Raw genomic sequence first — 12,187 nt, forward strand, 5'->3', positions numbered from 1 at the left:
ATTTCTTTGGTGTTCTGAATGCCCCTTTAAATAGAGCTATCAAATAAAAATTGGGGATCTACTTCCTGTCCGATCTCTGACTACATGCTTTTCTATTTTCAGTAATTCACTATTTTAAAAAATGAACCAAGTTATCACTTTATGTTCTAGACATAACAACCATATGTAAAACAGTTTTTGAAGATGCCATGGTCTTTCTTTACTTGGTCTATGATATTCCTTCTAAATCATGAAGCCTTTCCATTCTTACTCTGCTTACAAATACGAAATTCTTCCCAGTGGTCGGCAAACTGTGGCTCATGAGCCACATGCGGCTCTTTGGCCCCTTGAGTGTGGCTCTTCCACAAAATACCGACTTCTGCGCAGGGGCCACGAAGTTTCAATCGCACTGTACGTGTGCGCCTGCATGTGGTATTTTGTGGAAGTGCCACACTGAAGGGGCCAAAGAGCCGCGGTTTGCAGACCACGGTATCTAGACTGGTAAGCATCACTTGCGTGAAGTCTTTCCCCGCCTCACCCCACCCGCTGAGAAGTGTTTCTGGGCTCTGCCCTGATTGCTGTGCTGCAGCATACTGGATCCATCTGCTGCTTCCATACTCGTTTTCCTCACTCCTGGCGAGTTCCTGCAGGGCGGGGCCTGTGTTGTCGCCAGTGTTCGTGCCTAGCACACACAGCACCTGACACAGTACAGGGTCTCGTTCGCTGTTTGCTGAGTGGGAGGAAGGAGGAAAGGAAAGCCTTCTGAGGCAGACACTATTAGACAGTTCCCAGCTGAGGCAGCTCAGGCTCAGCACACTTCCAGGAGGAGGGCACCCACTGGAGTGGAGCTGCAGAAAGTTTCTGGATACGCAGTCACAGTCCCAAATGCTTACCATCTGGGCTTTTTCTAATCTCTTGGAAAAAAGACATCGTTCCTTTTAATAAAAAAAAAAGTACACACATATACACACACTCACTAGGAGAAATAATTAGGAAATCCCTGATAGCATTAAAAGACAGAGAGAGCTGTAGATAGGAGGAGCCAGAGAGCAAGGGAGCATCCTGATGGCTGGAGCATTTACCACTTTGCTTGTGCGTGTATACACATTATAGCTACATTTATTGTCTGACTTCCCTTGGTAAGTTAGTTCCCTGAGAGCAGGGATCTGTCTGTTTTGTTCTAAGGTATATCCCAAGTGCCCAGAGCAGTCAGTGGCACATACTAGACACCCAGCAATCATGTGTTGCACAGATGAGTAGATGAAGAATGCTCTGTGGCAATGGAATAAGTTCAATGAGGTGAATAAAACCTGGGGTCTGCAGCAGGACTCCTCCTGTCCTGGCTCTGTCACTCACTCCATGAGACTGCACATAGAGAGTGTCAGCCCACAGTGCCTCACCGAGGAAGCACTAGAAGTTGATCCAGGATCAGCACCACTGTCATCACCTGTGGAGACACTTGGTGCATCCTCCCCGAGGGCTTGCAGCCTCCAGCTGAACTGCAGATTCCCTGGGGCGTAAGCTCATGTTCCTACGCCCTCTCCTCATCCCTCAAAGTTCTGTTGTCCCTCTCTCTTTTTCCAAGGTCAACCCCCATTAGAAAGGAAGGAAGGAAACCCTGGCACCTGTGTTTTCACCCTCCTAAGTGTTCCCTGAGCCTGCAGGATCAGCTTTACATCTTGGCAGGGAACGTGCCTTCTCCGTTTCCTGGTTATCTATACTTCGGGCTTCCTCCCTGCCCCAAGTAGACTGTCACCTTCTTGAGAGAAGGGACCGTGTCTTACTGTGCTTCTCTGTGTACATGGGCTCAGAGGGAAAACGTGTTGAATGGAATTGCTAGGCCACCTACCCTTTCCTCTTTACTGGCATCTTCACCAAGACCGCTGAGGGCGTTCTCCACGCGGGCCAGGCGCCCCGAGAGGGAGAGCAGCAGGCTGACCACCTTGTCCAGGTCCCCGATGAACATCTTGTACTTGTCAAACTCGTTGGGCTTGCAGAGCTCACTGATCAAAGCCTCCACCTCTTCTCCCAAGGCGTTATTGAGCTTGATGTCCATTAGCAGGCTCCCCTTGGCTTCCTGCAGAGTCTCAAGCTTGTGGGTGAGGCTTCCAATCAGCTCGGCCTGGAACCACAGAGGAGACCCACGGCAAAGGTTAGCCAACCACATCCCGTCTTTTCTTCAAGGCTCACTCACCTGAAGGTCCCCATTCTATATGGCCTGCCCCCCAACATGAGGGCACAAGACTCCTTCCTTTCCCTGAATATCCACAGCTGTCTTCTTAGAGCCTATGAATCCTAACAGGCCAACACACACATTGCCTCTTAATGTTTTCCAACAGTGTTATGCTCTGTACAGCTCTGACTTCCCAACTGGTTTATTAAATACTTACTTTTAAAAGTTTTTTAAAAGACATAATCTCATTTGATCCTCACAACAATACCATCCAGAAGCAGGTAGGGTAAATATTCTTGTTTTACAAATAGTGAAGCCAAGAGTCAAAGAATTACGGGACTTGCCCAAGATCACAGAGTTGAGTTGAATATTAACCACAGATACCATTTATAGAGCAATGACTACATGCTAGACACTATATGAGACACTGTACACAGATTATCTCATTTATTCTTCCCAACAATTTTGTAGTAAACACTATTTTATCCACATACAATAGGTGAGGAAACTAAGACTCAGTGAGGTGAAGTGAGGTCTGACACATGTACCAGTAGGTGGGGCAGCTTTGAACGCAATCAGCCTGACTTTAGGGGCTCTCGTGGGCAATCTGATAAACTAGGAGCCCAGTTCACAAACTCATGCTCCCTGAAAGGAACTGTGGGCCGCGAGTCTGTGGTGGGACAGGGGCGGGTCTTGGCCCATCCTCCGCGTCCCTGCCCGGCCCCTCCCGCCGTGGACCCAGTTCCGTCTGCTGAAAGCCTTGCTCCCGCCACCACCACTCCCACATGCTGACAGTGCCAGTCCCACTCACACCCGCTGATGGCGCAGAGCAATTGGGGCTGCCCTGATTGCCCCTCAGGAGCAGGGGGAGGTGGAGAAGCCCTCAGGGGTGATTGGGGCCAGCAGCTGCCGCTCGCAGCAGCTCCAGCTGCAGGTGTGAGTGGGGCCGGTGCCAGCAGTGGGTACAAGCCGGTAGCAGGTGCGAGAGGTGACTGCTGGCCCCAATTGCCCCTCAGGAGCAGGGTGGAGAAGCCCGGAGGGGTGATCGGGGCCGGCAGCCGCCACTCACACCTGCTGATGGTGCTGAGTTATCAGGGCTGGCACTGGGCGCGGGCAGTGGTTGTGAGTGGTGGCTCCGGTGTTGGCAGTGGGTGCAAGTGCCAGGTGGGACTGCAGCACATGGGAGCAAAGAATTTTCAGTAATCACCAGAGGCTTGCCCCAATGACAGTGACCAGTGCCCCGCCTTGGTCTGGCACTCTGCTCACCTGCTCCACCATCCCACCGCGGCTGATGCCTGCCATGTCCCATGCTCTGCCCCCTGCTGCCCATGCCTGCCTGTTCTGTGAGTGCCCCCGGTGGTCAGCACACATCATAGTGACTGGTTATGTGGTTGTTCGGCTATCACACAGTCTGGTTTATTTGCATATTAGTCTTTTATTATATAGGATATGCACACGAGACCGTTACCAGAATTCAGTTCCTTGTCCTTTCCATTGCACCCCTCACTGTCTCCATTTATTAGAGCCATGTAATTTGCCACCTTAATTGCTACATACATAAAACAGAGTTACACAAATAGCCAATATATTTGATTGAAGGGATAAAGTAAATGTCTTAGTGGTTTCAAGCTTGACTTCATTTATATGAAGCGTCTACTATTTCTTTGAGGCAAGAAACTCCATGGCTTTTGATTCTTTTACTTTTCTCTTAGCCTGAGGTAGCCAGATGGAAAAAGGACATAATCTTTTGGGATTAAAACCTATTTCTTTGTCATTAAAAAGGTTCCAGCTCAAGTGTGTGTGTGTGTGTGTGTGTGTGTGTGTGTGTGTGTGTGTGTGGTGTAGCTTCAGTTGGAAACTTGGTACAAAATAGTCAGAGTAAATCTTCATTTTAAAAGCCTGACTGGCATGGCTCAGTGGTTGAGTGTCAACCTATGAACCAGCAGGTCATGGTTCGATTCCTGGTCAGGGCACATGCCCAGGTTGTGAGCTCAATCCCCAGTGTGGGGTATGCAGGAGGCAACTGATCAATGATTCCCTCTCATCATTGATGTTTCTATCTCTCTCCTCCCTTCCTCTCTGAAATCAATAAAAACATATTTTTAAAAAAAGGAAGGGAAAAAATAGAATAGAAATAGTTTTGACCAGCAGAATTAAAGGGTATGGATGACTTTTTGTATTACTTCTTCAACCTCAGCATCAGAGGATACAATAATCACAATGATAAAGGGGAATATTTATTTCTACACAATCTGCCCATCTTGGAGTTGGACCACGAGATATACTTCAATCCTAAGTCAGGTTCATAATGTTCTTGAAATGTCCAAGTTCTGGGTGACATCCTATTGTCTTCTCAACATGCCTTTTCCCGGGGCTGAAGGGTAATTAAATATCATCTGGCCCTGACCAGGGGTCTCAATTGGTTGGAGCATCATCCTGTACACCAAAAAGCTTGCAGGTTTAATTCCTGGTTGGGGAGCATATGGGAAGCAACTGATCTATGTTTCTCTCTCTCTCTCCCCTGTCCTCTCTCTCTCCAATCAGTAAACATATCCTCGGGTAACGATTAAAAAACATTCCTACCTGCTGTACCCTCTCATCATGGGTTATAATCTCAGAATTCCTCAAGCTATTTCGTTAAGACAAAGTCAATGCAAAAGACAATTTTAGTGATGGAAAACTACGTGTATACTAGAGGCCCAGTGCATGGATTCGTGTACCAGTGGGGTCCCTCGGCCTGGCCTACAGGGATTGAGCTGAAACCTGGCTGAAGCTGGCTCTCTGACATCCCCTGAGGGGTCCTGGATTGCGAGAGGGAAGTTCTCGGGTGACGAATCCCAGAATTGGGCTCCCTCTTCTCTGGTTCTGGGTGCATCACCCGAGAACCACTACTGCCAAGTCACTGCAGCTTGGCAGCTCCTGCATTGAGCGTTTGCCACCCTGGTGGTCACTGCGTGTCACAGCTACCAGTCGGACAGTCACTTAGGCTTTTACATATATAGATATGGATATTACATTATTCAACTAAAGAGTCTCAGCCCAGAAAAATGCAGGTGGGAGAGAATATTGCTTAGTGTTAATTGCTTAACTTTCCTTATAGTCTCCTAGAAAACTCATTGTTTTCCAAAAAACAATTCTGGCTGGTAGCTATGGTATTTGCCTGCAAGACAACCTGCTAGGTACCTCCAGCAAACCTCCCAGCAGGATGCTGCGCTCCTGCTCTGTGAAGTCAGGTGCTGTGATGAGAACAGCAAGGACACGGATGGAAAGCAGTGGGGAAGTAAGCACTGCCTGCTACCACCACTCCCCACAGTCCCGCCGGTCAGGGTTAGGTTGAGTCAAATGTCCTCATTCCGGCTTTCCAGGCAGATGACTGAGACCCTGACATGGACATGAAGTCAGGCCAGGATTCTTTAGCCTCTTAGCTTGCATTTCCTAGGCTTGTCACTCTGAATGCCACTGGATATACTTTTCAAGAGAAAACCAGGTTATACCCAAGTCCCAAGAGGTAGTTAACTGAGCAGCAATGTTTCTCTCACTCCACCAAAGGAAAGGCCTCCTGCTTATTCAACTGTTTTGCAATCCATTTCAACCTCATCTTGAGAAGTATAGTCTCAAAAAGGGCTTTTAACAAACTAAACAGTGGAAAGAAAAGATAACAGCCTCTGGTTTTTCCTTATATTACTTCCTCTGAAATTAATATTGTGTGAAGCAACTCAAAGCACTTTTATTAATAATTTAATTCATATCATTAAAAAATTCTCATTATGGCTCTGTCGCTGGTATTTTAAGGGACAGTGTGCTAATTTTTTAATTTGCAAATAAGCAGAAACCAGTAAGAATAAGTCTGTCCTCACATGTAGGGGTGAGTGGTGAAGACAAGCAAGAACTCTTCCTCTGCGTTTCTCCTGAACTTGGCTCCCCACCTTTTTCAGGCTCTTTAGATCTAAGTCAGGCTATACTGTCCTTGAAATATTCTCGTGCTGAAGGGGTAGCCACCGAGTAAGCAGAGCTCAGTGGGCAAGGACGGGCCAAAGAAACTGACACAGCTGATCAGCCATCTGCGATCAGGCTTAGCAGTCTCATTCACTGCTTTGGTTTTCAAAGGCATCAATGCTGGGCCGAGCTGTACGCCCTCAGAGCTGTGAACTCCAGACTTCATGGTATGAGTAAGAGCAGAACGAGATGAAAAGGCGTAGGAGTGGTCCATGAAGGATTCTTTGGGGAGGACCAATACACGTTTTGTGGCACTGTGATTTCTGAAAGCTGTTTGCTGGGACGTAATATGATATAGCAACAGCTCGGCCATATATGCTATACAAGTATACTAAGCAGTTGACTCAGTCACTTGTGGCCCAAATGTTGCATATATTTGAATGGTATTTGAATTTTTTAATTTTACCACGCCCTTAAAATATGGACATTTGGATTTTAAAATGCAGTTAAAAGGGATTTGAGTAAGTGAAGGCAGCAAGGGAAAGCTGGCTATACTAAATAGCCATTTCTTTGCCAGCAGATAGATCTCTTCCAAAAAAACCTACCAACTTCCTGCAGAATTCACTGGAGAGAAAAGGTATTTTTGGGTGTTTTGTTTGTTTGTTTGTTTTTCTTAAAAAAACACACAACAACAACATACTAGTCTCTTGGGAGCTACCGATTTGCAAAATCACTGGCATTTATCCACTTCTCATCTGGGAAAAACTTACCTCGACCTGTGTGAGGTGCTATTTATAAGGGTTCTTTCTCTAAACATAGTTTAGCAGGCCCTCCCTTCCTCTTCACCATCTGCGCACAGCAACCCTCCTGGGCCCTGTCCCATCTCCTTCCTGCTCCAGGGAAAACACGGACCAGGAGTCAGGAGACCGGCTGTGACAGAAAACTCACCATCAAGCGTCGACTGACCTCCTGGGTCTGAGCCTGCTCATCTCACCACAGCAGGGGGATGATAAGACCTGTCTAAAACTAGTAACAAATCATGTTTCTGCACTGAACTCCTCTGTGCCAGGCACTGCTTAAGTGTTTTACTAGTCCATTGCCACCCTCAACCACCGGATGGGATAGATACTGTTATTTTCCAGGTTTTACTTATTTAACTTGCCCAAGCTCATGTGGCTATAAAGTGCCAGAGCCAGGCTTAGACCCAGGCCCTCTGGCTCAGCATTCAGGCTTTTAATCACTGCATTAAAATAGCCGATAGGAATATTATGAAGCTCCCATCAAATAAACGCTGGCTATCTGTGTGAGTGTGAGTGTGCTATCATTAACATTAGGCAACACTTTGAAGAGCACACGCTACTCATTTTAGGGAGATGCCTCTAGGGCAGGGGTGGGGGGCATCCAGGCCACGATAGGACCCATGAAATCATTTGGTCTGGCCCTGGCAAGGCCTTAGGGCTGAGTTAATTAAATGTTTGACCAAATATAGCAGGCTAATTTTTAAGTTGCTAATTTTTTACGGGAAATCCTATCTAATAAAAGAGTAACATGCAAATTAAACATCACTTCGCTATAAAGATGGCAGCACCCACAGCCAATAAGGAGGGAATATGCAAACTGACGTGACAAGGCAAGAGGTGGAAGGCGGCTCCAGGCCGGAGTGAAGGTGGTGCCCGCAGCCAGGGGAAGGAAGGCCTATTCTTGCACGAATCTTCGTGCGCTGGGCCTCTAGTGGTGTAATAAATATCCAAGTGGCCCTTTGCAGAAAAAAGGTTCCCCCTGCTGCTCTAAGGGCATACTCAAGGTCTCCCACCCCACCCCCCAGCTTCACCTTCTGTTCCGAGAACTTGTGCTGACAGTGTTGCCAATATGTCATGTAGACACAGTTGGCCTCTGCTGATTAACTGTCTTCTTCTCAAATGAGTAATTCAGGACTCCTAGCCACGGGGCGGGGCTCAGGGGCAGCGAATTCAGGGCCTGCTAGGAAACCCTAGGGAGGAGCCAGGCAGCAGCCCCGGGCTGTTTTCTTAGCTGAAGTTCACCCAGAGACGTCAGGGCCGTTTATGTCCAGTGACAGCAGTGGAATCAAGCCTCTCTCCTGTGGTGTGACCATCGGAGCAGAAAGGCCCGGGGCACCCGACTGCCATACAGAGGTCCTCCTTCAAGAGCGGCTCCTCACCATTTCCTTCGGGAAGGCTGGTGCCAGAAAGCTGTCCCATCTACTTAGCATGGTCTCTCGGTATCGGGAATCTCTGATACACAAGAAACAGTATTTCTTTAAATTCAACTAAGCTCCTTCTCCTCCCTCCCTAAATGACCTTCCTGCTTTTCCTGTTTCAGTTGTGACACTCAACCTCGGCCAGGAACGTGGGAGTCATCCTCGGCCCTCGCCTCTCTTCCATGCTTCACATCTAATCTGGTACCGGTTCTATTTTACTTTTTTTCCCTTAAATCCATCCGTTTCTCACTGCTTCTACTGTGTTGCCCTTAGACCTGTGCCGTCACCCTCCCTACCGCCCTCTCTTCCTCCTCACACAGCTGCTGCAATGCAGATCTCCCTGCTGATAAACCTGGGGAGGGGGGATGAGGGGGGGGGGGGCGAGGCGGTGACTTGCGATGCTGGCCAAGATGGCATAACCCCGAGGCCTCTCTCCCTGCTTACTGCAGCAACGTCCTAGGCTGGGAAGAGGGCTCAGTGAAGTGAACTATGGCAGTTTCCCGGAGGGCAGCCAGCCTTGAAGTATATCCATAATGGAGGTGAGTTTATGTGCGAGCTCTGACCTGAGAATAGCCCCCAGGCAGAACTACACAGACAGTGTGGTGGCAAAAACTCCAGGAAAAGCCCTGCCTTTAAAACCAGAGGACGAGAAACAGGCTGTTGTGAGCTCAAGAGGGGGGGATTTCCTGTTTCGAAATCCCTTCTCTCTTTTTTCCCTCGCCCTGCCCCCACCACAGGTGACTCCACGTAAACAGCTGCATGCACTGTGAGGGGAGGCTCCTGCATTTAAACTCCAAGAGAAAACCCTCCTCTCTGTCAGAGCAACTGGGAAAAGGATCCGTGGTCCAAAGAGCACGAGGGAATCCTCACTACCTTTTCTCCTCTTTTGTTGAGGGCGGTCCCAGCAGTGCAGAATGGTACAGCGCTCAGGTTGCTATACTTGTTGCTAGAACTTATCTTTCTATCTAACCATGAGAATGTGTCTTTCTGGCCAGATGCCCAGGAAAATGGGCTGCTGGGAGCCAGAGAGTGGGGTGGGGGTGGGGGGTGGGGCACTGAACAGTAGAGAGCTGGAAAAGATCCCCTATTCTGTGCAGAACTGACCTAAGTCCTAGGCTCACCCTCAAGCTGCACGTGTGTGGGACAGACCCACAGAGGCACTGCAAAGACTTTGAGAATGGAAGGCGATAGAAATAACTGCCCAAGTCCCAGGCTAAGCCCTGAACGGTTCCAGTGTGGGACACAGCCAAGTCTCTGAACCATCACCCAGAGCGGGGCTACAACTTGTAGTCAACATTTTCCAGGAGATTTTAACAGAACCCAGAGTCCCACAGCATAATACTCAAAATGTGCAGAATACAATACAAAATCACCCAAGATAAAAAGAACCGATGAAATGTGAACAATTCAGGGGGAGATAATCAACAGGCACTAACACCAAGAATAACCCCAATGTTGGGATTATTACCAAAGCCTTTAAAATACTTTTTATAACGATGCTCCATGATAAAAGCAAGCACTGTGAAATGAAAAGGTAGAAGTTCTCAGTTTCTTGTCGTGTCTGTTTCTTTGCTAACTGAATAGAAATTTTAGTATTAAAAACTATATTTGAAATTAAAAAAAGAAATCACTCGCAGAATGGAGAAGGCAAGTCAGTGAATTTGAAGATAGGCTAACAGAAATTATCCAACCAGAAGAAGTGACAAAAAAACAGATTGAACAACAACAACAACAAACCCGGAGCTTCAGGGACTTGTGGGACTATATCAGAAGGTCTAACATTTGTGTCATGTCACCGGAGTCCCAAAAAGAGAAGAGGAAGATCAGTGCACAAAACATATTTGAAGACATAATGGCTGCAAACGTCCTACATTTGGTGAAAGACATACATTTATGTAATCAAGAAGCTCAGCAAACCCAAACAGGATAAACCAAAAAAAATCAGGCCCACCCACATCATAATCAAACTACTGAAAATCAAAAATAAAGAAGAAAAATTTTAAAGTAGCCAGAGAAACACAACACATTGCGTATGAGAGGAACGAGTATTTACATGACGGCATTTCTCACCAGAGATCGTGGAAACAAGAAAGTGCAGCAACAATTCTAAAATGCTAAAGAAAAGGAACAGGCAGCCCAGAATCCCTGTGAAAATACCCTTCAGGAGCGACAGCGGAATTCTTAGATGAAGAAAAACTGAAAGAATGTGTCACCAGCAGACCTATTCTAAAGAAATGCGAGGGCAAGTTTTTCAGGCTGAAAGGAAGACAAAGCAGAGGGAAGGTTGGGACTTCAAGACTGAAGGAGGAGGAACGGAAAGGGCAGCTGAGAACCATCTGGGTCACTAATGATCTCTTGGGGAAAGCCAATTCCAGGGAACAACAGATTCTTTTTGCCTTTAAAAATTTTCCACTAAGTCTCTAAGCCAAAGCCTTTTGCCCTCAGAATCGAGAATCATGGGCTCTGCTCAAGCAGATTTTTGCCAATAGATATGGCAGGGTTTAGCTAAGGAGTTGGTATCAAACTGTCTTTAGTATTTATGTATGTCAGAAGTTCAGACAATGAAAGTGTTTCATATTTTAAGTAACACTTATATTTACTTGGAATATTATAATTCATCATCTAGGCTGGATATATAAATAGAAAATATATTAAAATGGAATTAATTTAAAATGCCAATTTCAATTTAACAAACATTAATAAATCAGGACTCTAGTTTCCACTGATTTTTGGTGAGTTTCATGCCTAGAGATGCACCTTAGGGTATTAATAACTTTGGAATATTGGGCAACAAATTTCTACTTTGCAAAAGTTGGTGAAAGGCTACCCTCTGCCTCAGAACAGTCTTGGGAGTGAATACTGACCATGTGTCATTTTTGAAAATCATTGTTAGAAAGCTTGTACATCAGGAGAACTGCACTTTCAACTGTATGCTGAGCGTTTTAATAGATGCCTTCAACTTCATGTCACGTTCACATATTTTCTCTTTACAAGTCAGATATGCAAATGTAAGTACCACTCACAAAAATTTCATTACACATTCATAAACTTGTAGTTCATCAAAACAAACAAAAAACTCTCAAAGGTTTCTCCATTGCTGAAGGCAGAAATCGAGCCCTTCAGCATTTCGCACCAAAGCCCCTGGTGATCATGAGGTGGCTCCAGCGGACCCTCCCAGCCTCACCTCCTGCTGTATGTGGCCCTCCTTTATTTTCTAAATTTGGCCATTTCTAATTTAGTCACTTTTTTTTAATGTTTTTATTGATTTCGGAGAGTGAGGGAGAGGGAGAGATAGAAACATCGATGATGAGAGAGAATCATTGATCAGCTGCTTCCTGCACACCCCCTACTGATGATTCAGCCCAAACCCTGGGCATGTGCCCTGAGAACTGAACCATGACCCCACTGGTTCATAGAATGATGCTCATCCACTGAGCCTCACCAGGTGGGCTAGTCACTTTGTTTATATTCCAAAATACCAAGCTACCAGAAGTTCCTTTCTTCAAGACACACCCTCCTTATGTGTTTCCACACCTCTAGGTCTTTTCCCACCCCACTTCCTTTGTCTTGAATGCCCCCATCTCCTCTTGTCTGACTCATTCCGATTACTTCAGTAGAAAATGTGACGATCCAGTTTTGTGAAAATAAATACAGCGGTATGTTAAAAAAACACACACCAAAAAAATAACAACAAAAAACCCCCCTCACACCTAGAATATAGGAAGTACTCAATAAATGGAATCTAATGTTATTTCCCATGAGGAATAATCCTCTCTTCCTTCACATACTCAGTCCAAAAATACTTTGTGCCACATAATCCTCAGAATGAGAGGGTGATAATAAAGTGATGACAAAGAGGTTAAAAATAAAACTGAGATGTG

General features: G+C 46.3%; 1 protein-coding gene across 10 annotated transcripts in view; it reads right to left on the bottom strand.

Annotated features, from left to right (window-relative positions):
• Positions 1-12,187, bottom strand: part of SHROOM3 (shroom family member 3) — a 283,531-nt gene that overhangs the window by 3,872 nt on the left and 267,472 nt on the right. For all 10 annotated transcript variants that reach the window (XM_059667934.1, XM_059667923.1, XM_059667969.1 and 7 more), the window contains one exon: positions 1,829-2,101. In XM_059667934.1, the coding sequence (XP_059523917.1) occupies positions 1,829-2,101 (273 nt within the window). The remainder of the gene's footprint in view (positions 1-1,828; positions 2,102-12,187) is intronic.

The sequence above is a fragment of the Myotis daubentonii genome, chromosome 1 (assembly GCF_963259705.1).
Source record: "Myotis daubentonii chromosome 1, mMyoDau2.1, whole genome shotgun sequence".
In the NCBI taxonomy this organism is placed as follows: Eukaryota; Metazoa; Chordata; class Mammalia; order Chiroptera; family Vespertilionidae; genus Myotis; species Myotis daubentonii.